General features: G+C 33.2%; 1 protein-coding gene across 4 annotated transcripts in view; it reads right to left on the reverse strand.

Annotated features, from left to right (window-relative positions):
• Positions 1 to 279: 279 nt before the first annotated feature.
• The window catches only part of LOC106471622 (clustered mitochondria protein homolog), a 66895-nt gene continuing 41101 nt past the window's right edge, over positions 280 to 26073 (reverse strand). The window contains exons 1-7 of one of the 4 annotated variants that reach the window (XM_022400240.1): positions 22661 to 22818; positions 19103 to 19709; positions 4760 to 4931; positions 3352 to 3495; positions 1114 to 1226; positions 740 to 809; positions 280 to 383 (exon numbers count right to left, since the gene is read on the reverse strand). In XM_022400240.1, coding sequence (XP_022255948.1) covers positions 295 to 383; positions 740 to 809; positions 1114 to 1226; positions 3352 to 3495; positions 4760 to 4931; positions 19103 to 19636 — 1122 coding nt within the window. In that variant the 5' untranslated portion in view covers positions 19637 to 19709; positions 22661 to 22818 and the 3' untranslated portion in view covers positions 280 to 294. Of the gene's footprint in view, positions 384 to 739; positions 810 to 1113; positions 1227 to 3351; positions 3496 to 4759; positions 4932 to 19102; positions 19710 to 22588; positions 22819 to 26073 lie in introns of those variants that run through there. The other 3 variants (XM_022400238.1, XM_022400241.1, XM_022400239.1) reach the window with 3 other exon arrangements.

The raw sequence follows: 26073 nt of genomic DNA on the forward strand, positions 1-26073 counted from the left end.
AAACTGAAGTATTGAAATGTCAAAGAAACATCAACTAAAATGTGTAAAACTGAAATTAAATGTTTCTGAAACCCCATCCCCTTACGATTATTTGGCCGCTAACATTTCACGTTCAGTATTGAAATCTTTAACACCAATAATGTTCAGCATTATAAACCTTAACACCAACAATGTTTGGTATTGTTAATCTTAACACTAACAACTAATTAATACACTATATACCAAAAAATTACACAAATAACTAAAATAACAGCTGCTAATAAACGACAATAGCTACCATACCATAAACAAAACTTACTGATTAACATAAAATCCTCGAGTAGATGCTGTAACAAATACTCGCTTATCCTCCAGCGTGGCTACATAAAGATACAGCAAGTCCCCTAGTATAACAAAAGTTTCATTATTATCTTGCTATTACAATGTGGAAGAGCTCAAAAACAGTTTTCTCAAAACCACCAGGTGTAATTTTTATTTTTCCACACAAGCTACTATTTAGAGATTTTATTAATTTATTTCAGCATATAAGAACAATACAAACCTTACCACCTATTTTTTTTTCAAATAATTTCTTAATTCTGGGAAGGAGATGCAAAGATTCTAATAAATGTTTAGATGTGATAAACAGTTTTACTTTATATCTTTAACATCCACATTTGAAAATTTCACAAATCAAGGGAAGGGAAACCATAGTATTACCATATTATTTGTGAACTTTAGAAGAAAAGCTTCTTCTTACCATGTAATTTACGAATCCCTGGTGGAGGATTCCATCCACTGGTTGTCAAAACTTTCAGAGCCTGAGGACCCTTTGACAGTTACACAAATTTAAAATAAATTGCACATTTTATTGTTTCAGTAAAATATAGTTTCACAGTCACACTCAAGTTACTGCTGGCTACTGGTCTATTGTTCCAAACAGTTAAATCTGTAATGAATGTTAAATTTTCCTCATACTTAAAAGAAAGACTTAAAATGTTACATAAAAACTAAAATAAAAAAATGTTATATATATTGGTGTCAATAAAACAAAAACTAACTTAATGCATTACACATACGAACAAAAGTGTTACTATAACAATTTTGCATTCTTTGATAACTTTTCTTTATTACTTTTTGTTCTTTGGCTTGTGGCTGATGAGGCACCAGAGGGCGTTCTTTACTTCCTGGCATAATATAATCAGGTGGAGTACAGTCAACAGAATCGGGTCTACTCTTCTTTTTCTCTGAAAAAGTTACAGATCGGTAAGTATTTTTCTGAACATTTTACTTTCATCTGCTTTAAGACAGAAATCAAACCTACTATAACAGTACATCACGTGTACAAAACAGTCTGATCCAATTGTAGCTGTGTTGTATCTGTATGGAGAAGAAAAACAAACTAATCACAAAGAAATTCAACAATCATTTGTTGATAAATTTGCTTTTTGTTGTTGTTTTTTTTTTTTTTTATTTCAAGTAGCTTCTGACAAAACATTCCAATAGATCAATCAAGGAAAAATCATATACAAATAAAATGAGATACACAAAAATGACACTATTTGGGAAGAAAATAGAACTTCAGAATTACTAGCATTTTAACTAATTCCAATTAACTTCTGACTATAGTGAAACAACACTAGTGAAACACCCAATCTTACTACAAAGATAATCCATTTTGTGTGTGCATGTATGTGTGTTAGCATTCATTATCCAGAGTTACCTGGCTTGATTACCATAATGTTTGATATGATAACTGGAAACTGTCCAACAATAAACATGGGCAACTTTATTTTAGGACTTTCACCAGAGATGAGGGATAAAAAAAAAAAAGACACTAAAATAAGGAATATTTCCACTTTTATCACTTTGGGCTTGCATCACCCAGAGGTGGCTAGCTTGATTACTGTAATTTTTTGTATTGTAACTAGAAACTGTCCGATGGTGTAAATGGGCTATTTTGTACAGAATGGTAATGAATGTTGTAAGAAGCAAGTATATCATAATACTGGATATAAGACACATGTACAGAATGGTGATGATTGTTGTAAGAAGCAAGTATATCATGCTACTGGGTATAATATGATATAGGAACATCACAATAATGTGCTAGAGAATTTAGTAATATTCAAGTGTATGATGATAATAAATGTGATAAAACACTATTGCATAATGCTAGAGAACATATTAACTGCTATAATATGCTAGAGAATGTGGCAGTATGTGTGATAAAGTAGTAATTAGTGTAATATGCTAGAGAATGTGGTAGTATGTGTGATAAAGTAGTAATTAGTGTAATATGCTAGAGAATGTGGCAGTATGTGTGATAAAGCCATTCTCTATCATATTACACTAATTATTACTTTATCACACATACTACCACATTCTCTAGCATATTACACTAATTACTAATTACTGTCTTATTACATTCATTACCAAGTTGCACTGGTTTATACTAGTAATGGTGGTGTACTAGTATTGTACTACATCTTATAGCAAGGTTTACTAGTTAGCGTCTTGTTACATTCATTACCATGATGCACTGGTTTGTACTAGTAATGGTGGTGTACTAGTATTGTACTACATCTTATAGCAGGGTTTACTAGTTAGCATCTTATTACATTCATTACCATGATGAACTGGTACCAAAATATTACAATTCATTTTCTATCATATTACATTAATTACTACTTTATCACATGCTACCACATTCTCTATCATATTACACTAATTACTACTTTATCACACATACTACCACATTTTCTATCATATTACATTAATTACTACTTTATCACATGCTACCACATTCTCTATCATATTACACTAATTACTACTTTATCACACATACCACCCATGAAATTTTGAGTGTCAAGAACATTGTTTTTAGTTGGTTTTTGTTTACTTTTACACTGCTATATCCTGAGTGTGTTTGCTAATGCATAGTATGAGCATTAAGAATATTATTTCTGCCTTAATGTGAACAGTCATCAATGTGTCTGATTGAGAAACATTTCGACAAAATATCGTGTTAGTTTGAAGTTCATTTCCTATCTTGTAAATAAAACTGATAACTTTGGAGATTCATATCAGTAATGAATTTGTTACATCTTATAATAAGATTTACTTTTCAATAACTGGTCAATTAGGCGATAGTAATGAGCCACTATTTCTCATTTAAGTAAACACAACCTTGACTAGCTGATTTAAAAACCCCCTTGCAAAACATAAAATGTTGTCTTACCTAAAATATCACCCTGGTCAATAACTGGTCAATTAGGCAATAGTAATGAGCCACTATTTCTCATTTAAGTAAATACAACCTTGACTAGCTGACTTAAAAATCACCTTGCAAAACATAAAATGTTGTCTTACCTAAAATATCACCCTGGGTAACCACATTTAGAAAGGACAAAGAGCTGCAGTCAACCCCATTGTAAGCATCGGCAGGATCCAGAGACTTCAGGAGATCTCGAACATGCCGTACATGAATACGGGCCTCCCTCATTGTATACGGCTCTAGCAATACCAATAGAACATGACTATAAGCATACATATACAACTAAAGCAGTAACTAGAATATATTGTTTACCATTAATAATTGGCCATTATATTTACTTATTATCAAAATTATGATTAGGACAAGATAAAATGTTCTTACAATTTTCCTTCCAAACTTGAAACCAAAATGATATATTAATGTAAGCTATATCCTACACAAATTATACATAAAATATCTACTGTATATGCAACATCTCAGATTTAGGAAAAATAAAACTAGACAAAAATGAAATAAAATAACACAATAATGCATAACAAGGACAGTAAAAGCTCACTGAGAATTATAGTATTTTCAGTTTAAGCAGAAATATTTATTAAATGAATAAATTTATATTTATAAAAGTTGTGTGAAAAACAAAACAAAAGATTTTTAGTGAAGTGAATTACTAACTAGAAGAAAAATATGAAAGTTATATGTTCCGGATCTTCACATTTCAAATACAACGAGGCCTTTCAATACATAACTACCACAAGTGAAAACACTCCCATTCCATAATAACAGCTACTGGAGGGCCCAACACTCTCTCCAAGGGCAACATTGATATTAGTAGTCAGGGTCTTATCTCACATACCACTCATCACCACAAAACACCATCACTAACACTTGCTGTGACCTGTTTCAACTTCACATGTGCTGTTAAATTATGTACTGATACACAACTAAATATAGCTTACATTAAAATGAAAGAAATACATTAACAATAATATATAATACTTATTGCACAATACAGCTATGTGGCTTACTCTCAAATTCAGAATCTATCTTTTTTTAACAAACTTCTTTGATTCAAATGTTGTATATTTTTATAATTCAGTCATCCTCTTCATTTAAGATTCAATGCATTCCATTCATCAACTTTCAAATTATTCGATGAAATCTGTTGAATTTCAAAGATGAAGCATATTACTGAACCTACAATTCTGTTTAGAAAATCAAATAAACAAGGATCACATCTGGCTTTATCCAGAGTAATAAATACAACCAGTCTAACTTATGTGCATTTTTAATAACTATAACACGAGGTTTACCATTTAAAATGCAAAACATGCTGCTAAGATGTGTAGAAAGTGCCATCTTGTGTACCATTTGATGAAGCTTGTATGAAGAACAATATATAAGCAAAAACTGTTTTCAAGTATTAACGTGAGCAAAATATTAAAGACTGTTTTGGCAACATTAATCCAGACATGCAAACCTCAAACACTGAAATTAGCAACTTACCTTCAACTACTTTTATCACAGATCCTTCTTTTAGTCCTTCTATGTTCTTAAGTTCTGCAAAATTGTCTAAAGTAATGCCATCTAGCTGCAGAGAGAAACAAGTACGATGGCAGGTGTCCTCTCGATCCATTAGCAGTTGGTGGATTTCTTGGACAAGTTCAGCAGAGCTTACCTTAATATACATATATTGCTGTTTTACAATAAAACTATAAAATAAACGTATTCAGTCTAATAAATACATTACTAGTCACAGTAAAATATAAGACAGCTGTAAAACCACAATGTGTATTAAGAGTAGAGATCTTTTTTTTTGGGGGGGGGGGGGGCCACAATTTTAACTGTTACAACATTTACCACCTTGAATATCTCAGTTATCATGTAAAAATGTAGATATTGGTAGTGTACCTAATTACTTTTGTTCCACTTCAAAAAGTAGTTTACTACCTATAAACAACATAAGGAATTTGAATTCTGTATTAAACAAAATGTAAACCTAGGTTTTTTTTTTGTAATATGTCTTCTAGTGTGTTATAAAGAGGATCAAATTTTACAAATTGCAGTGTCATATACTCCACGTCAAAGTGTTGAAATCCTAACGGTTTTATATCTTAATTTTTCAAAGATATGTAAATGTCTTTTAACTTGTATATATTGCTATTAAAACCTATACATTGCAAGTCAAAAATCAAAAATAAAGTGCATGGGTCAGTAAATATGTTGAAAGTAATTTAACATTCACACATGAAGTATAACAGCATACCAAATTTAACAGACTAGTAAAGTGTATATTCTTTGGCAAAATAATCCGAAATGCACCACCAAAATATAAGGTTCTACTCAATCAGTTCTGTCAAAGAATGCTAATATATCCCATTATAAGGTTTATTAGGGTCACTGTAGCCACAAAATATTGTTATCTCATAATCAGGTATATAAACCTGTGTCACACAATGCTCTCATCTCATTTTAAGGCTTACCAACCTTATTAGGCTCACTGTAGCCACAAAATATTATCTCATAATCAGGTTTATAAACCTGTGTCACACAATGCTCTCATCTCATTTTAAAGCTTACCAACCTTACTGAAGTCACAGAATACTGTTACCTAATTACAAGGTTTACCAACTTCATTATGGCCACACAATGCTGTAAGATCTCTTTATAATGTTTTCAAAACTCAATGTGGTCACAGAAGTTAACATTTTCTTTAATCAAAAATATATTTCCAATAATATTTACCTCCTCTCACACTACAGCTATTACTCGACTGCTAGGGTTTCCTTCCTTTACCCATCTAAGCATTGGTCTGATTTTTTCTCACTATAAGCACCTCATTCAGATAATATTATTACTTTTTCAAGACTGATCCAATTCACAGTCTCTAACATCACCTCTTAGTTGGGAGGAAGGGCAGGAGCATGTGAGAGGAGGTAAGTATTATTGGAAATACACTACAGCTAGAATCTCACATCGATAAGGTGGAGGGGCCTGCAAGGGCATTATCCATACAGAATGCATCTGCATAGATTGTGAGCATGCCAATAGAAGATTAGCACCCTAATGGGGTAATCGTACTACAGCCAGAACAAGTATGCTCTTCACTCAGAACCTAATTCATTCACTTCCAGTGGAATTTGACATGTATATAAAAAAATTAATCTTTTAAAGGTGATAAAGGTCTGAAATATCTGAATTCTGGAGAAAAAAAAATCAAAAATCCAGGAGGACCCCCAACTTTGCCCACTACTCCAAGAGTGGAGGAAATGCAGTCAACCAGTCTGAACAAATATCCTCTGTTCACCACCCCAGTGACTGGCAACCAGGCATGGTAAGGACTCCCTAGATCCAATTGTAGAATATGAGGGAGGGAGTAATGCACACTGAGGAGTCCTGAGGAACAGTGCTCTGGAAACAGTGCAATAGGTGAACCAAGTTCCCTGAATTTTTTAAGCAAACCAACCCTGATTTATTCAATTCAATGATTGGGAGGGATGGGCAATATCCCCTTGTGCTTTGCTCCTAATAGTCCATGAATAGTGGTTCAGCATAGTACAGTAATACCACCTGGTCTGCCTCTAGGCAGTCTTATGGAACGCCTCATTTTTACAGAGCCTGTTGCAACCTAGATAAAGTATGTTGTGTTAATAGTTGCTAGTGTGGAATAGGTTTGATAAAAGCACACCTGCCTGAGCAACACTCGCCACAGAGTGGGATTCTGTGAAAAAGAGGAAAGGGAACCTAGAAAGTAAAGATGAAATAATATTAGTAATGAAGATACTCACATATACTTATAATCTAGCAGATGTGGTTAAAACAGCTAAAAGGGGTAGTCAAAAATCCTCAGAGGAAGATACTGCCAAATCATGTAAATAATGAGATACAAATATTGGGTAAGGTCCACATTCCAGCCCGCACAATGTCCTCCAGCAGGCAATTCAACCAGGCCACTAAAGACATAGAAATGTGATGAATCTGATGAGACATGACTCACAGAAGTCTCCTCACCTTCAGAGAGAGCCTAGAATACCTGATATGGATCAATTTTTGTACTCACAAAGTAACGGGGATAGATAAAACACGAGAACTGAAGGATCCCAATGAATAAAAAGTCATTGTCTAGCACTTTAAAGGTGTTAATGTGGGTAACAACAGTTCAAGGCCCTCACTGGACATAACAAATGATTGAGATCTGATCAGTCATAGACAGAGCCCTGAACTGCAGCACCTGTCCCTTGTGCACAAAATGCAGATAGTGGCAAGATGACTCCTATGGGAACTTGCAGATAGGTATCAGCAACATCGAACTTGGTCATCCGCAATCCCTTGTAATGCAAAGTGAGAAATGACTCCATTGTGAACCTTGGAGGATCTAGAAATTGATTTAGACTAGAAAGATTGATGACTGGACACCAATCTCCGGTTTTCTTGGGCACAACAAACAGATGGGAATAAAACCCTGGAAGAACTGGGACGACTCTCTCTCCTGCCCTTTGACCAACAAATCTCTCAAAGCCCTTGAACAAAGTTCCAAAACCCGAGGATCTGCGGGAGGCATAAACACTACAGATTGGATGGATAATGGTGGTGGAGATGTGAACTGAATGACTAATCCTGATGCAAGGACCTGTAGATACCCATGGATTATTGGTAAAGGTTTTCCACACATCTACAAATTCTCTGAGGCAAGTTCCCACAGACCTCAAAGGCGTACAGTAGTCACTGCCGTCGGTGGACATGGATGGAATCTAGAAGAACCCAACAATGATGGGTATGAATGCAGACAGGTGACATCAATCCTTGATTCCAAAGGCTCTGGAATGGCTGCAAAAATCAAGGGTCCGAGAAAGAGGGCCTCACGTAACTCACGGAGGGTAGCAGCCAGTAGATGAACGCCTGCCAACAACATATCAGCCAAGAGACTAGGGAAAGTACAGAAGCTGACAGACAAACCAAGGTAGATGGTAACAATGGTCCCAACTTATCATCAAATTGATGTGACAATTGCCAAGTGGCTTCCAACAAAAGTATAAAAATATATTAGCACCATAACTAGGGTCAGACGATTCCTAGAAAATGATGATCTATTCAGATTGGCCACAGACTCTGTTTTGCAACCCCATAGTTCCCAAAGTGGGTCTAATCTTTACAAGTCTAAATACACATCCACCTGGCAGTGGTAGGCTAAAGTATGTTGTTCTGATAAATATGGCAGTCAAAGCATAACTGTCCCTTCATATAACTGAGCAGTAAACCTCTCTGCATGAAACACATTATCAGGGGATGGAGGTAGAACTAAATATTCACCCTCAGACCTTTCCACCAGCAAGGAAGGTGCAGACTCAAAAGCAACTGGGGAAAGACCCAAAACATCACACACTCGATTTATCAATTGAAGAAAAAGAGCCGAAGGTGACTGATCCCAATTTGGCCTCCTGAGAAGATGACAATAAAGGAAAGCACTGGAAAAAGCAAATCTAAATTATTTGCGGAATGTTCAGGATTGCCTGCAAGTGCACCGTCAGAACCCCCTGGAGAAACATCACCAGACAAAATATTTGTCTCCATCTCATTATGGACAGCAGTACAGGAGCAGCTTGGATCCAGCTGGATAATTCTGTACTTTGTACTCTGGCAGACTGGTCCATTGGCATGCAAATTACAGCAAATATCAGCCATGTAAAAGCGAGCAAAGCACATTGATAAGCTTTGTCCAATACATCAAAGATGGATCTCTTGTACATTGGCTTGACCAGGAGTCTGGGGCCTTGCTTGTTTTTTTTTTTTTAATTTTGAAAAGCTAATTTTGAAGTGATAGACTAGAGGGAAGGCAACTACTGAGCACCACTCACTACGAATAGTGGAATTGACCACCATATTATAATGCCCCCACAGCTCAAATGGTGATCATGTTCAAGAACAGGATTCAAACCCATGTCCCTCAAGTTGCGAGTCAAACACCCTAACCACCAAGTCTTGCTAGGCTTCAGTCTAGGCTGATGATCCAAAAGAAGACAAAGATGCTATCCCAAGTCACATTGCCTTATCTAATAAGGTAGAAAGAACTAAATGTTCTTATATAGTTGTCTATGATAAGCTAAATAAGGAAATACTGCAGTAAGAGGCAAAAGACAGTTCCAACAGTCAACTGAGTTGCCAATAATAGCCTCCTGCTCAAAATCAATGGGACTAACCAAGAGACTCGTTGACTATAGGATCACTGGCTGAAAGGAAATGGCATCCTTGCTTTTCAATCTATCATGTGATGTTCATAGTATAATATATTCACTACAATGTCTGATTACCAAAGATAGTTTACTGATCATAAGGTTAACTGACTGAAAGAGCACTGAAGTCCTTGTTTCCTGAGCTACAGAGTGAATTTTCTGAGGTAAAATGATGTCCAATGTTTTGAGAAAATCATTCATATGATCTAGCTATGTGGTGGGACTTCTAAAAAGCATGCTACTTAGTTCTTGCTAGATTCTCCCTTGTACTCCTGAGAATGTCTGACATTTCTATATGCACTGAGGGAGCTGTGTTTCCACCAACTGTATTTAGATACAGAGCCCCCACTGAATGTAGTAGATCCCATGGAATTCAATCCTCCACTGGATTTACCAGTCACAGATGAAGCAGCAATAACTAAGGTATCATTAACACCAGAGGAGCCAAGCCTCCAAGCAACTTAACTGCAGACACCACAATTGCTGCTTCTAGTGAAAACAAAATCAGCAACACCACACAGGAAGAAACATGACCTGCTTCTGAAGTGCATTGTTGGTGGGTGCGATGTGACCAAACACTGACAAAAGCAGAGGTGTTCACACCTCCAACAGAAGCACTACATCCCAAAACCATTAAAAACATTTCCAGAGCTTAAGTCTTCTGCAGGGTCAACCAGGTTTTGGGAGTGTTGGAGGAGGACTGGTCACCTAACAAGGTCTACAGCCTCTAGAGCAGAGAGAACACAGCCAAGCCTCATGACACCACTACCATGGCAAAGCAGATGCCATCAAGGGTCTATGCTATTAATGAAATGCCATTAACATCAGTAGCCTGACTGACCTCCATACAGCCCATGAGCACAAGGGGTTTCTACCTCAACAAACACCGAGGCATCACCTGCCAAACAGCCAGGATATGGCTGACAAGGGACCAAAGTTTGGGCTATATACAACATAGGAGTACCTGTTGCAGTAGAGCTACATCTCTCTTTAATTTGTTCTGGTTGCAGTTAGCTAGATACAAGGGGAAAGTGCTTTTAGTTGAAACTTGTTACAGACCACCCGACAAAACTGATGAAACTAATGAGACACTATGGTGAGATTAAGATTTCAACTGTTAAAGAGGTCACAATTATGGAAGATTTTAATTTCAGGCACACAGACTGGTTTTCAGAAATTGTTCAAGATGGTTTTCTTCACTAATTAGTCAGGGAACCTACTGGGAACAATGCTATTTTAGATTTATTGTTAACTTCTAATATAGGAACGGTTGAGATAGTGTAGGTTGGCGAACATCTGGGTGAAAGTGATCACTGCTCAATTAGGTTTGATGTTTTATGGGATATGGAGATCAGGAACAATAAGATTTTGGTAACAAGTTTAAAAAAAAGCAAATGTTTGAAGGGATATGACAAAAATTATCTGTCACTAATTGGGCAACTGAATTAACTGAAGATGCTAATCAAATGTTGAAAAATGTTTTATATACATTTTAAGTATTTAAAGTGGACACATTACTCATAGAAGAAAAAAAAACTTTAAATAAAAGACCAGGTTGGCTTACAAGGAGTGCAAGCGATAAAATTTAAAAAAGAATAAATTTAAGTTTAAATTGATTGCTATGATGGAAGACTTGCAGGATTATAGAACAAAAAAAAAAGCAAGCAGAGGTTAGAAAATTGAAAAAGAGTATATGAAAGAGGTTGGCTGAAAATGTATTAAAAATTATCGTTTCTTTAATTGCATTAAGGGTAAGCAAAATGTTCCAATAGGACTAGGCCTCTGAGGGATTATAAATACAGGCTAAATTTAATGATTATGAGACAGATGGGTTATTATATTAACTTTTTCTTAAATTTCTACAAATGAAAATTTAAACAATATTTCTCATCCTGAACAATTGTTAGATGCAAAGAACATTGAAAAAGATGATCACATTAGTACCTCACACGTTAAAAAAATAACTAAGGAAGTTTACGGAAAGATGAGGCTCATGGGCCCAATATTTTCTCAAGGGTTTTAAATAAGGTTAAGGAATGAATATATGAGCCACTTTCTACTATCTTTTGTAAGTCCTTTAATTGCGGGCGAGTGTCAAAAAACTGGAAGATGTCTAACATTATTCCTCTAATCAAGGATGGTGATAAGATGTGTCCTGTTAATCAAAGGCTTATTAGTCTTACATCAGTGTAGGGAAACGTTTTTTAAAAAATCTCATAAAAGATGCTTTAGAAACTTATTTAAAATTTTGTTGGATAGTCAACATTGTTTCACTAGGTGATAATTTTGGCTTATTAGTCTTTTTAACATTCTTTGAAGAGGTTACTACTTGTGTAGGTGAGGGTAAGGGTGGGGATTTATCTGGATTTTCAAAAAGCATTTGACAAGGTGCCACACTTGTTAGAAAAAAAATATCTGGAGATGTAGGAGATAAGTAGGCTCATTAGACAGAAAAGTGGTTGGACGGAACAAAGCATTGGGTTATCATAAATGGAGTTCAGTCAAACTTACAAGTGGGGGGTACACCTCAGGACCCAGTGTTAAGGCCTTTGCTCTTTTTTTATTTACATCAATGATATAGATGAAGGAATGAATAATCAGTAAATTAATTAAATTTGCTGAAGATACTGAGGTCTAGAGTGTTGTTGACTGTGAGGAGAATATTGTTGATTTACAAAAGGGCTCAAAGGAAGGCTACTAGGATGACTTATAATTGTGATGGGAAAGTTGTGGTTGTCATAAACAGATGTATGTGTTAAGATTTCCGAAATTGTTTTCTCTTGAAAATTAGAAGGGATATGATTGAGATGTTTAAGAGTGTAAAGGAACTGATAGTGTTAATGCATCATTTTTTTTGTACCTAATGATGAGAATGGTAGAAGAAGAGGACACAAATATACGTTTTGGGAGGGTAGGAGTCATTTTCAGCTAAGAGAAGTATATTTTTTCTATCATGGTGATTGGCCTTTGGAATGGATTGCCTTCAGATGTGATAGATTTAAGGAAAAAGATCATAAATATTTGAATGGCTTTGAGTTTTAATGTAATGGGATGACCTAGAAGGACCAACCTGTCCTTTACCTTAAATTTTAATTATGTTTTCTCAAGGTTACAGCCTCTCATGTTTCAGAATGACTAACATATGGGTAGCACTAGTTACTATGGATAAATCTGACATTTCCAGCTAAGTAAGAAACCTTAGATTTTAAACATTTATGTACGAGATCTTAAGTAGTTGGTTAGCAGGATTAAACCTTGAGGGAACAAAATCAGTTTGAATCCTGAATCTAATGAAACACAACCATTCAGCACCCAGAAGCAAATACATATACTATGTTATTGTGTATTACACAGTATCCAGTCCATTTATTTTTTTTACTCATACTCAGTTAGTATTAGCTAAATTCAGTAACACTTCTTGATATAACCTGTCAATTCTCCCATTACAAAGTAGACCTACTTAATTTATTCTTTTGGAAAATAGAAAATGTCACAATAATACTAACTACAAAAAAAACAACAACAAACAAATATGAAACCTGTAAGCACACACTCAGAGTAAAATGTACAACTCTTACGTCTGAACTACCTATGCTGCAATAAATACAGTAATTGTAGCATGTTATTACTTCAACATCAGTAGTTAATTTCTCAGTTTTCCACTAGGCAGTATTTCTGATATTGAAACACACAAGGTCAAAAGCACCTCAAGATACTACGAACATAATACTCCCAATACTACTTTTAAAACTTTCGGGAGCAGATGAAATGAAATTAAACTAAGAATTATTTTCAAAACATTATGAATTGTACATTAAGTTCCTTTAGCTTATAGGATAAAAAGTTATAATACATTATAGATGATACTATTTTATTTACAAGAACTCATGATCTACATCAAGTACCAAGTACTTTTATGAATCATCAACAAAAACATTAATGTACAAGTTAAGTTTTTGTTGCTGTGAAATGATATACTAATCGTGTAACAAATCTAAATATTTACAATAAGCTTCATTCCACTTATTTTAGAATCCTGAAAGGAATCCCTGAATGACATAAAATAATTGATCTTATATTATTGAAATTAAAAGGACTACCAAAACAACCAGTGAATTTTTAATATGGCTTTGATCTTTAACTAATAATGTAGAAAACGTTATAGTTTACAACATTTAATTTCTTGATTTGACAAATTAGAAACTGGAACATTTGAATTTCTTCATACTTATGAGAACATTTGGTAGTGATTCTCCCATCCAAAACATTTTGGTTGGAACCAACAAAAACTATTTAGTTTAACATATTCTAATCAGTAATTGCAGCCACATTCAAGGATTAGTGTTCAAACGAGGTGCACAAAATTTGATTATATTTAAAATTTATATAAAATATCAAGTTCTGAACAAAACATTAAGAAGAGTCAAAAGAATTTAGAATTCCATTTAAAGCAGTGACCATTACATGTAAGTAAATTCTCTTGAACCAATACATGATTTTTAATGAAATTAATTACTCATAAAAAAATAAATTAACAAATTGTCATGCTACTTGAAATACACCTTGAGGTAGATATATTCCTACATCACAATCAGCAAAACATTTTACTGATAAATCTTGGAACAAGTTTCATAATTGTAGACAGTATTATGCCAATAAATCCACAAAGGGTTACACAGGCTAACCAGTTCCTACAGATAATGAAGCCAACATAACAGGAAACTGGGGTTGAAGAACTCCATCACATAAATATATTTTTTTAATTTTAAGAAATGCAGCATTTGTTTTACTTAAGGTAATATAAGTACAAAGATAAAGTAGAAGTTCCGGTGAATAAAACTAGCTGCCAAATGTTTTGAAACTGCGGCCCACATTTGGACAATTAATAGGTTTACAGATGAAATTGACAAAAATATATTACACCACGTTTCACAACAATATATTGATACAGTAGAACCACTCAACACTGGACCCTCAGAAAACCAGAATAACCAGAACTGTATAACTTTTCAAATTCCTTTTTTTTTTCATTCTATTTTCAATGCATAAAAAAAAAAAAACCTCCTGAAAATCAGAACCTCCTCATATCTGGAAGCCAGAAAAGTTGTTTCACAAATTTTTGTTGCATTTTAACATAAATTTATCCCTGAAAATGAAGACAGACAGGCTTTGTCTTGCCTAATTTTTGAATAATACATAGGGTAAATCTCAACTATGCTTCATAACACAATACGGACTTGGTTGATTTAACAATTTATTAAAAATATTTGGAAGTTAATGAATTAACTTTTAAAAATAATAAAATTTGGTTTACTATATTTTGATGCCATATTTATTGACATACATTGATAGAGAAGTTTAATTAAATTTTCAATGTAACTAAAAAAAAGATCATGACATATACACTTTTACTTTCCTGCATTCAGAGACTTAACGTGATTGATGGTACAGCACCAATGGTTTCATAAAGGGGAAGAATTTGTGAAACAAGCAACGGATTGTGGTGTCACTGATTGTGATATAAAAACTGAAGATAACAGAGAGAACTAGGAAAGGAACCTTTTAGTTACCTATCAATTCAAGGAACCTGAGGATGGCTCAGTTATTACACGCATGAGCCATATGCAACAGTTTATGACCCAATTCAAAAACTTTGCATTGGAAAATGACCAGTCACCTGAACATTGCTCAATAACTTAAATGCACTGTAAGTAAAAGAGGCAGTCATTGATTATTTTTTCATTAACGAGCAAAATTTGTTAAAGATAGAGAACATTTTATGCATGCGAGAGCAGTGTTACTTTTTTTGCCTTCTCATAGCACAAATCTTATGTACATTTTTATATAAATTTTATAATGTCAACAACTTAGCAAAAAAAAAAATAGTGATTTGTTAGCAAAGATTAAATGATGTACGTTATATGTTAATGACAATTTTAAAATGTATGTGAAATGAAATATTTATTTTAAATTTTCTGCCTGGTGGTGGGAATAAAATTAAAGTTTTATTCTAAGCTGTGAAATAAACAGTATACTTCAATAGGCATTAAAAACTAAAAAGTGACTATCTTATATCATTACCCTTAAAGAAGATTAGACAATCTACAACATTTACGCACTCAGAGGACAATCACATCTTCATCAATTAATATTTCATTGTAGTGGAACCCCCCCCCTCTAAAATAAAAGGGATTATCTTATATCATTACCGTTAATGATTAGACAATCTACAACATTTAAGCACTCAGAGGACAATCACATCTTCATCAATTAATATTTCATTGTAGTGCAACCCCCCCTCTAAATCCAAAACCCCTTCAAACCAAACCTTTGGTCTGGTTCAGAAGTTTTTGGTTTAGAGGGATTTCATTGTATTCACTTGCCAACAATAAAAAGGTAAACCACTGTTAGCTGTGCATGCTGCACTGAAGAGACAATTTAACACGAGTTACATATACATGTACAATTTATGTATATATTGCTGTGAAAGAATGTTTATATTCTGCATTCTTCACTAACAACTAACACTAGTTCACAAGAAAACTTGTTCTAGTTGAAATAATATCAAAAACTGGTATCCCACTTGATAAGCATACCACTTGGAAACTAGCTTTAACACTATCTTTGAAAACAAAAAAACTGACTGACTTCATTTTAACTGATTGACCATTTATAGTGTCATTTGTTTTTTTATCTGATATTTTTTCATAAAGCTATATTTGTTCAAAGTTGTTTCCATCCTATGTATAATGTTACATAAAAAGATGTAAGCATCACACTGTTTGAATAAATAAAAAAAAGAATAGCTTGATTATTGAAATTTGAAATCTTTGGTGGTAATAAAGAATTTTATTCTCAAAGCTGAGTATCCAATCTTCCAAGCCTTAAATAAGTATGCAACCAGCTTGGAGGTTAGCCAAATAATAAAATGAAAGTGTGCTATTTGTTATTCGGAAGGAAGTACACGGTGAAGAACATAACTGCTGGAAGATAGGCTCGCAGCCAAAACTTGATAAATTTTCTTAAACAACAAACACTGATCTAAATTGTTAAGATAAATATTTCCATGCAATTTTTTTTTAACTTAAAAAAATGTGTTTTTCTTTATATGGGTGAAAAATATAATAAAAATAATTTCTGAATTTGTAGTCAAAGTATTTTAGTATATTATTTCAATGAAATGAAATTAAGAATTAGTTTTAGTTCAATTCCCAATAATGAAATGAAATTAAGAATTAGTTTTAGTTCAATTCCCAACAATGAAATTAAGAATTAGTTTTAGTTCAATTCCCAACAATGAAATGAAATTAAGAATTAGTTTTGGTTCAATTCCCAACATTGTTAATTCACCTAATATTCAATCACACAAAAATTTAAATATACAGGGATACTAGAAACCATAATGTCACAAAGATTTTCCTTTAATGTTTATAATAAGTACATAATACATAAAATCCATTCTGTTAATACATACCTAAAAAAATGCCATTACTACATTTAGAAACAGGGTGTTGATAAGTTATTTCTGCAACATATAGCACTCCAACTCTTGGGGTTAGATTTTTTAAGTTACTAAGGCATTTTTATTATTAAAAATATGACCACAAACCCCAGGAAATAAAACATTTACAGTAGTTAGATCTATCTCAGAAGTTAATATCAGCCCTTGAAAAAGACATAAGCTGAAACACTATATCTAGTGATGTATTTTCCAGAATTTTAACAATAGTGATTTCTGACTTCTAGTTTACACATAAAATACATACATAAACACTTTAAATCAAATAATGATGCATTTCTCTTATCCTAACTTTAGCTTGAATAGCTCATATAATGCATAAATATACTTAATAATTATCTTAATCAATGTAAAAGACATGGTTCCGATGTAAAAGTTTGTGTGTTTAACAGTTCTATTGGTTTTGGCATTTGCAAGTTGGCCATGATCAAATAATCTTTCACTTACCAGACATACATACACAGAACTTCAATTTGTTTGAGCTGTTTCTTCTTATGATAATTAACTGTAAATTTTATTTGCCAATAAAGTAGAATGTCAACATTAGACATTACACACTGCTAATTAACATTTTTGTAAAACAGACAGTTTTTTGTGTGCTCAAAATAAACATTAATGTCACAAACTTTCCATAGATGGCACTGCTCAAAACATAATTTAGAATCTGGGAGGGTGGCATAAAAAATTGGCCCAACATATAACAGAATAATCAAAATAAAAAGGCAGTACTAAAGTAGACCAAACACACAACCATTATGCCTATAGATTGGTTCATAATTTAAGAAAATTGTACAGATTACTCAAAAAAAAATATATATAAAAAAGTATTATAATTTTATAATAAATAGCATTGAAACAGGTGAACTGGTATTCATGAAGCACAAATAAGAATTAAATTATCCCGTATCTATCTTTATGGTAGTATGTTTGGAATGTACTTATGTTTTCCAGGTTTCAAAAATGTAAGTCATTGGAAATATGAAAAGGAAATTTACGTTTAATTTCATGTATTTCAAATAATCTGGAAATAATTGCCAATGGCATCCTTATAATTGAGAACCTGATCAACCTACTTTTATAACTTTTATTTATCGTTACAAACCCTAAATACATTAATAAATCAACTGTTCCATTGTAGACCCACATCAGATACAACTGATATGCGGTCTACAATATTTTAGCTTTAGAAAAAATGGTAAAGAATTTATATGTATCCGCGAATGTGAATTATGTAACATTATTCATAAACACCTGAGTACAATTATAAGTTTTTAAACGTGTATAATAAATAACCACATAGCAGACATGCAAAAATTGTATATTCAGTATGAAAATCACACACACACACAGTCATAAAAATGTTTATATTAATAATTCTTAATTAAAACAATCAGGTTATTCATTGAAGTAGCACAGGTTTACAAAATCTGAAAATAACTGCTACTGCTTGACTTCATTAACATAAAATACATGACAAGCAATCCATTAAAATAAAGCCATTTCTAGGTATGGGCAATAAATTCATAAAACATATGACAGTCTATTAAAATGGAGCCATTATTAAGGCATAATCAGAAAATTCATAAAACATATGACAAGCAACCCATTAAAGTGGAGTCATTAGTAAGTTATAGTCAGTAAATTCCAACAGATCATAAAAAGAATTTGTACGAAATTAAACAAACATTTCATTTTTGTTTTCACTATGTTTCATTAGCACTTAGGTTGAGACCATTAATGTTATCTCTAGGGTGTTTACACCTACAATTGTATTATTATTATATTTATTAATACAAAGAGTAGAAAATGATCAAGATGTAAGTACTGCTTCACAAAGTACTGACTGTATCAACTTGGAAAAACAAATATTGAAACCATCTACAAATTCATGAGTGAGTAATTATCAATCAGAAGACATTATTTTATTACTATATTTTATATATAATTTGCTTTCATATAAAACAAAAATAAATAACACACACCAAATAATCATTTTGTGTCATTGTCTTGTATTATTGTAATTATCTTTCAGGCCATGATGAATTTAATTAAAAACACATTTTCATATTCTATTCAAGTGTTATAACAATAATCACTAACCTGAACATCAAAAGGTTCCAATCCTGGAGCAGCTATTTTCACAGTAAATCCAGTGTCTTGTATAAACACAAATTCTTGTTCTTGTTTGCTATTATCTTCTAATTTTATCAGACTTTCCGATTTTTCAGTAACACCATTGGTGTCTTTTTCTGGGCTTTTAGATTTTACTATTAGTTTGCTTAAAGGCTGTGTTGTTGTTTCGTCATCATCATCAATGTCCTCCTCGATGTATCCATTTACTTTTAGACCACTTTCAGATTTGCCATTTATGGACAGTTGTGTTTTTTCATTTAAAGAGCTACTCAAATGCCCATTCATTGAATCATTGATAATAGTAACACCACATGCATCCTCAGTGGAAGGTCCATGCCCATTGGATAAACTTTCTTTTTGAGGCCCATTGGTCAGATTATCTGAAACAGAAACTTCAGTACATTCCAGAAGAACTGAATCTTCTGACTTGATATTTTTTTCCTGATTGAGAGATTGAGCTGTAGGATCACAAGGATCAGAACTACCTGAATCTTTTACCATGATTACTACTGGACACAAGCAAAATAAATCTTTAAAATCTTCTTCTGTAGCAAACAAACAAACACTGGACTTTCTGCAATTAAAAAAAAACATAAAAGAAAATTAAAGTTAAAAAATTTACAAGCAGAAATAGCTTATAAAAACACTAACTGGTTCTGCATGAAATGGATTTTAGTAGCATTAACACCACAATTCAAGGATACCTCTAATTCACACAATATTATTGATTATTAAAGATTCCAGTACAAGAACTTTCAAATTATTCCATAATATATACATATAAAATTGTTAGTCATTTTACAATGATTGTAAAAAGATAAAAAGATTATATAAAGTGTCACTATCAGAAATATCAAAAGCTCAAAAGCTAAATATTCAGTAAAAAACGCCAATATCAAAACAGATCAAAAATAGTTTATATAAAGTAACTGTCTCCCAGTGATAGGAATACAGTGTGCAGAGGCTTTAGTGTTAAGATTTTTTTTCTTTTTTTTCCCCTTTAGATACATAAAACCGGTTCTTAAAACTGACATACTTGCATATCATAAATGAAAAATGTATACAAGGTATTTTAAATTGTCGTTATATTTGTACAAATTCAAATAAAAACACATTTCAACATATAAAAAAAATATGAAACTGTAAATACTGAAATCAAGATTTAACACAAAGCTAATATATTTTTCTGGAATGTTTTCTATTAAAATAAACTGAATTTACGATTTATTTATCTTTAACCACATCAATGCTGAGCTAACCATTCTAGACAACCAATCCTCACCTTTCTACGAGTTTACAGACGATGCTGAACAAATATCGTGTGGAATTATATAACCATAGTTTTAACTGAAGTTCGAGAATTGTGTTATTCTGTTTACAGTTTTATTGTAAATTCGAACATTTCATACTGTGTTACCCTAAGTTCTGTGATACAAATAATGTTCTCCAACTATGAAAAACTCCCCTTTGACTATAAAAAGTGACAAAAAGGGGATAAATATTTCTTTAATATGCAAAAATACGTGCTCCATCTTCACTACCTTTCACAATGTGTACTGCAAGTCTGCAATAGTACAGATTTTAGTGACGTCACAACTACGGAGAGGTTTCAATGAGATTAATGCGTTTGTCTTTACCGTGCAACTTAAACTCGGTAATTAAATGGTGTTAGTGATATTTTTGGTTTTTATTCTTAAGTCTGTTTTCCTCTTCTTTTTTTTTTCAGGCGGGCATTCTTGTTACTTTAACAGCAGAATGTTTTGTCTTAAAATAACCGTAGAGCTCCGCACTCCCTTTTCTAACGGCACGTGAACGAAGTTCGAGGAGTACTGCAGCGTCACTACAGAAACGAAGAATTGTTATTCGTGCAAAGGCAAGAGAATCATGACAAGGCAGGTTTAGTTATCGACGAGCGGAACTTAAAGCCGCCAAAAATAGCCGGTGGCAAAAATGGCCTTGCTGATTTTAATATTCGACTTGAAGTAAAATTAACTGCAAAAATGAACAACTGGTGAAATTTCACACACACACATATACACAATCTGAAGAATATGTGTATATGAGGAATGTATTTTTATCAAGATTTGTTTCTTTTTTTCAAATTCAGTGGAAACTACGCTACTTGAAAAATTCCTTATTTGTTTTAGTAAAGCCCACAACGAATAAATTAAACTTAATTTGAGTGACCTACCAAAAACTACAATCTAAAATCGTTTGACGGAGAAAGGATTACAGTGCCTCCTATATAAATTTATCGTTGTTGGTTATTATGAATTGAAATACGAAACTTGATTGCACCACCACTATCCATCCATCAGACGCTCAAAATGGTTGACACACACATGAAGGTCAACTAAAAAATGGTACAATTTTGTATACAGCTGTTGGTTACATTTCATTGCTGTTTTCAAGCTTGTTCTTGGTGTCTCAAATCAGCATAAAAAAAATCAAAGTATTATACGTTTTGACCATTCAGTTTTTTATGACCGAGGGCGCTCTCATTTTATACACACGAGAGGGAGATTTTAGTTCATTAGAACATATATTTACAGAGAAATGTTGATATTAATTTATCTACATACGCAAGTACCGTAAATAAATTCCATAACAAAATTTCAGGTTGAGTAAAATACTAAAAAAAAAAAAACATGATTTCTCACTTTCCAAATACGATATGTACAAAATTTTAGCTGAATAATAACGAAATTATCGCAAATAAAAATACTACCTACAGTATGACTGACCCATAGCTTTATGGGGGTTGGCTCTTCTCTCGTCACATACGCAAGCAAATGTTCAAAAGAGCTGCCGTATGTGATTTAGAAATATTTTCGTCTTAACGGCCTTGAAATTAGGTATTAACTGGGTGAAACTTAGCCTGCCTCGACACTTGTAGTCCTCGTGCGATTAATTAGTAGTAGTACAGGTATTCCTCCCTTCCTTTTATAGAAAACCTAAGACTAATTCCATTTATTTACAATACCATTTATAATTATAATTACTATTTTAACATACAACTTTATATGTGGCCAATTACGAAAATATTTAGTAGTAGCAGTAGAAACTGGCTTTGCTAAATGAATTTGATAGCAAAACAAAATTCTGCGCCGATGCTCCTGTAATTTTATTAGACAAAATAACAGGCCTTACGGTGGGAAATATATTTTCAATACTATAAGTTGTTTTGAAACCATTAACTTAACATTTTAATGAGGATATGATAGTTCTTTCCTAATAAAGCGAAACTAATATGTAACCTAAGGGCATGAAGAAACTTTTTCAGCAAACGTCACGTGTCGATATTTTTTAATTTAATCACGTGTAAATATTTGCGAGGACATATTTACAAAATCACTTTCAGATAATTAAAGCCTATAATTCAAAACGGATTTCAGTACGCACAGTAAATGGTAGCATACGATGCTACAACAAGATCTATAAAGTTACAAAAACTTACGTAACTCTCTCTGCAAGTTGAATTTCCGAAATAACACCAAGAGTGACCCACGTGAGGCCAAAACTCACCACTATAATCACACTGCCAAAACACTGGAGCACCTAGCGGACGACCGCGTTCTCTTGTACATTCAAAGATACGTAAAATTGAAGCATTTGCGCACGGGTCTTCTCCAGATTTCAGCTGTAGTTGCTGACGCAAGTTCTAACCGTTCACGTCAGCGAAAGACCGAACCCTCTCTCTGCAAGCCCTCACAGTTTTGCATTCAACCACGCCTCTCTCTTTCCTGGCGTCTGGTTGGCTGAGACATTTGGAGTCTCAGGGACACGAGATGTATCGAAAGTTAGCATATCAAAGGTCATTTAATGAAGAGAGATTCTTATCTCCAACCCAAAATCCCTTCCAAGATTTCATCATCGTTGTCATTTAGTTAAATGGTTGTAACTAACAAATACGGTGTGGCGAGTGCAGAAACTCCTGTACCTTAAAAGTTTGATGCTGCAAATGTCCCGAGAACAAGGATATTAGCTTGCTGGTTTGCCAGTTCTTGTGAATGATAGTAAAATTAATTAAAATATAAAAATAATTTATCAAAAATTCAATAATACAAAGTTAAAATTTACACAATACGTCAAAGAACTTTAATGAAGGCACCAGGCCTTATCTAATGACTTCTACATGTTTCGGTGGATCACAAACCCTCCACAATCAGGAAGGAGAAAGCACTGAATATCCCATTATATTGTTTATGTATCTTTCCAATTTTTTGCATAATTAGAGTCTTGTGGACAAGAGAAACATCGGAAGTTAACACATAAAAGGTCATGTATCCCACCCAAAATCCATTCGAACTGTAATTTACAGTACTATTGGTATTGGCGAAAGGCCTCGTCGGCACTGGTTATGACAGATATGGTGTGGTTAACGTACTATAACATATCCTCCTTTGCTTTCACTCATGGGTTCTTAGTATTTACATAACCCTGCATGGTTAATGCATTACTTGTAAGTAACAATAATTAAGCGCTAAATTTAAGGCTTTGTCAAGTTAAGATTCTTTGCACAAATAATTCAAGTATTGTTTGAATTTTACAAAAATAAGATGCTGGGTTGAGAAATCTTTTCTCTAGACATGTATGAGATAAAACTTCGTAGCTAATCAAATACCTACTTTCAACCTGATCCTGTTCTTACATTATCAAACACTTGTAACATCAGTTAACACCTCGGTTAACATCCGTACTTGCTTCTTTTTGTTAGGCTTTTCATATTTAACCAAAATTTCCTCGTTTGCATTCTTAACGCTTTCTCAACTTCTACTTCCTCGTTCACAGTCGATTAATGTATGTATATTACAGATTCATCTTTACAACTCTAACCAGGCAACTTTAAGGACCTTGGGAAAACACTACTGGTGAGTATATAACTCGTGAAAATTATATTTGGAGTAACTAAGCTTAAAGTAAGTAAAAACGAACCCTAAAAGTTACTGTCAATAATTTATTATTTTACCAAATTGGAACACGCTTCGGATCTTTAACACTTCATCACTGAGGTTTACCACAATTATCTTACACGATTCATCGTAATTATTCTTCTGCACGAGAGTCGGCATTTATGACAATAGCGAACCGTCAGTGTACTTTGTTATCCGACAGCGTCAGAACTGGGTCTCACAGAAACCCGAAATCGTACTTGCGTAATCGACCAAGCATAAGACTGAAACTTAGTCACTACCGTAGAACCATGAAAGTTTCACCATCTTACGCAATTTCAAACATTGACTTGACTTACCAGTACACAAATAAATACATTTGCATACATATCTGCAAAGTAAATACCGTTTGAATGTTACAAACCGGTTTTATTTACCATATGTCTTTATGTTACTTCCAATAATTTGTTTATTACCTCACAACAAGTTGGCGTTAAATATAACATTCTGCAGTCAACCCCATCTATAAAAAAAATATTGTCTGTTTAGAACAAAATAGCGTGCTAATATACTTGTTGTGTAATTATTATTTTTGAAATTACCAACGAACAAAAAACGTCTATTTTTGTCTTATTTCATCATTTTTATACGCCTTGGTACCTAAACGCCTATTTGAATATTAACTTCATCTAACATTTTTGGTTAGAAATATTTCCGAGTGGAAATTTTGTTGAACTTAAGAAAATTAGTGAAGGGTTTTTACTCCTATTGGTCTTAAAGATTGAGAGGTGTTTGCTACTCTACTTGCCTAAATTTCATTGAATGTTATATTGTTACTGGCTGACAATGCCACTGATAGGGCGTACAATTTTTCTTTAAAGCAAAGCTTGTTTGTATTTACTCCACTATAAAATAATTTGAAAACATTTGAACAATCGTAAACGTAAGTACAAATGTTCGTGTGGTAACACCCTGCTAGCAATCAAGTTAATTTTTCCCAGGCGTCTTTTCGGTGCAAGAACGTAATTCAGTAGCATCCAGTGTGAGTGTAATCATTTAAAAATGGTTCACGTTCGTATATCCGCCGATTTAAACTTAGCACTAAAAGTATGCCACGTCTGGCAACATACTGGAACGATTACAGTAACATAACAGGAATCTTGGTTTATTATTCGGTAATACGACAGACTACAACACTATTTCATTTTATCTCGTATTCTTGACTGCTTTATCCGATTTTTTTTTAGCAGTCTTATCTTCCAAAACCAACACAAACACTAACAAAGAACTCAATAATCTCTAAATCAGCAAAAATCCAATCTGAACTCTTGGACCTCCACAGAACTGGCACCAGTTTTGTTGAGTTTTTTTTTTTAATATATATATATATAAACCTGTAAGAGTACATCTATAATTAATAATAAATAATACAAAGGAATACACACACACACACATTTTAAAGACACTGTTCAGTGTTTATAGTTGATGCAAGCGTAATTAATTGGAATTATATTTAGAATTCTCAGTGATCCCTAAAGAACAAGTGTGGAGCTTCGTGTTGCCTGTACTATGCATTACACGGCCTAAACGCAAAAAAAAAGTAATACAACTTGGCGTGTACGAGAACCGTGTCTTGATAAGATAAATGAAAACATGGATGAAGGTTCTACTCGTACTATTTCTTAAAATATAAATACATTTCTACAATCGAGAGAAAGGCAGAGTAATAAGCTGTATATAGCAATGCATTTAATGTTTATTTGTTTCGGATTACAAATACACTTGAAATATCTGATTGCATATTAATGACATAAATAATCAAACATTTCTTTCAATTTTTTTTTATTTATTTGCATTTGGGTTTTTATATTATCTACGTTTTTCTGTCGTTGTCATGTCTGTTTAAATTCTAAGTTTCATAAAAAACGCATTTTCAAATTAGTTACAGAAAGATACCAAACTAATTCGATTAAAAAATATATTGTTGCGTCAGCGAGGTCACGTGACTAGTGTCACGCCCCCTGCTTTCTGGAAATATCTTTTACC

The sequence above is a fragment of the Limulus polyphemus genome, unplaced genomic scaffold (genome assembly GCF_000517525.1).
Source record: "Limulus polyphemus unplaced genomic scaffold, Limulus_polyphemus-2.1.2 Scaffold4740, whole genome shotgun sequence".
Taxonomy (NCBI): Eukaryota; Metazoa; Arthropoda; class Merostomata; order Xiphosura; family Limulidae; genus Limulus; species Limulus polyphemus.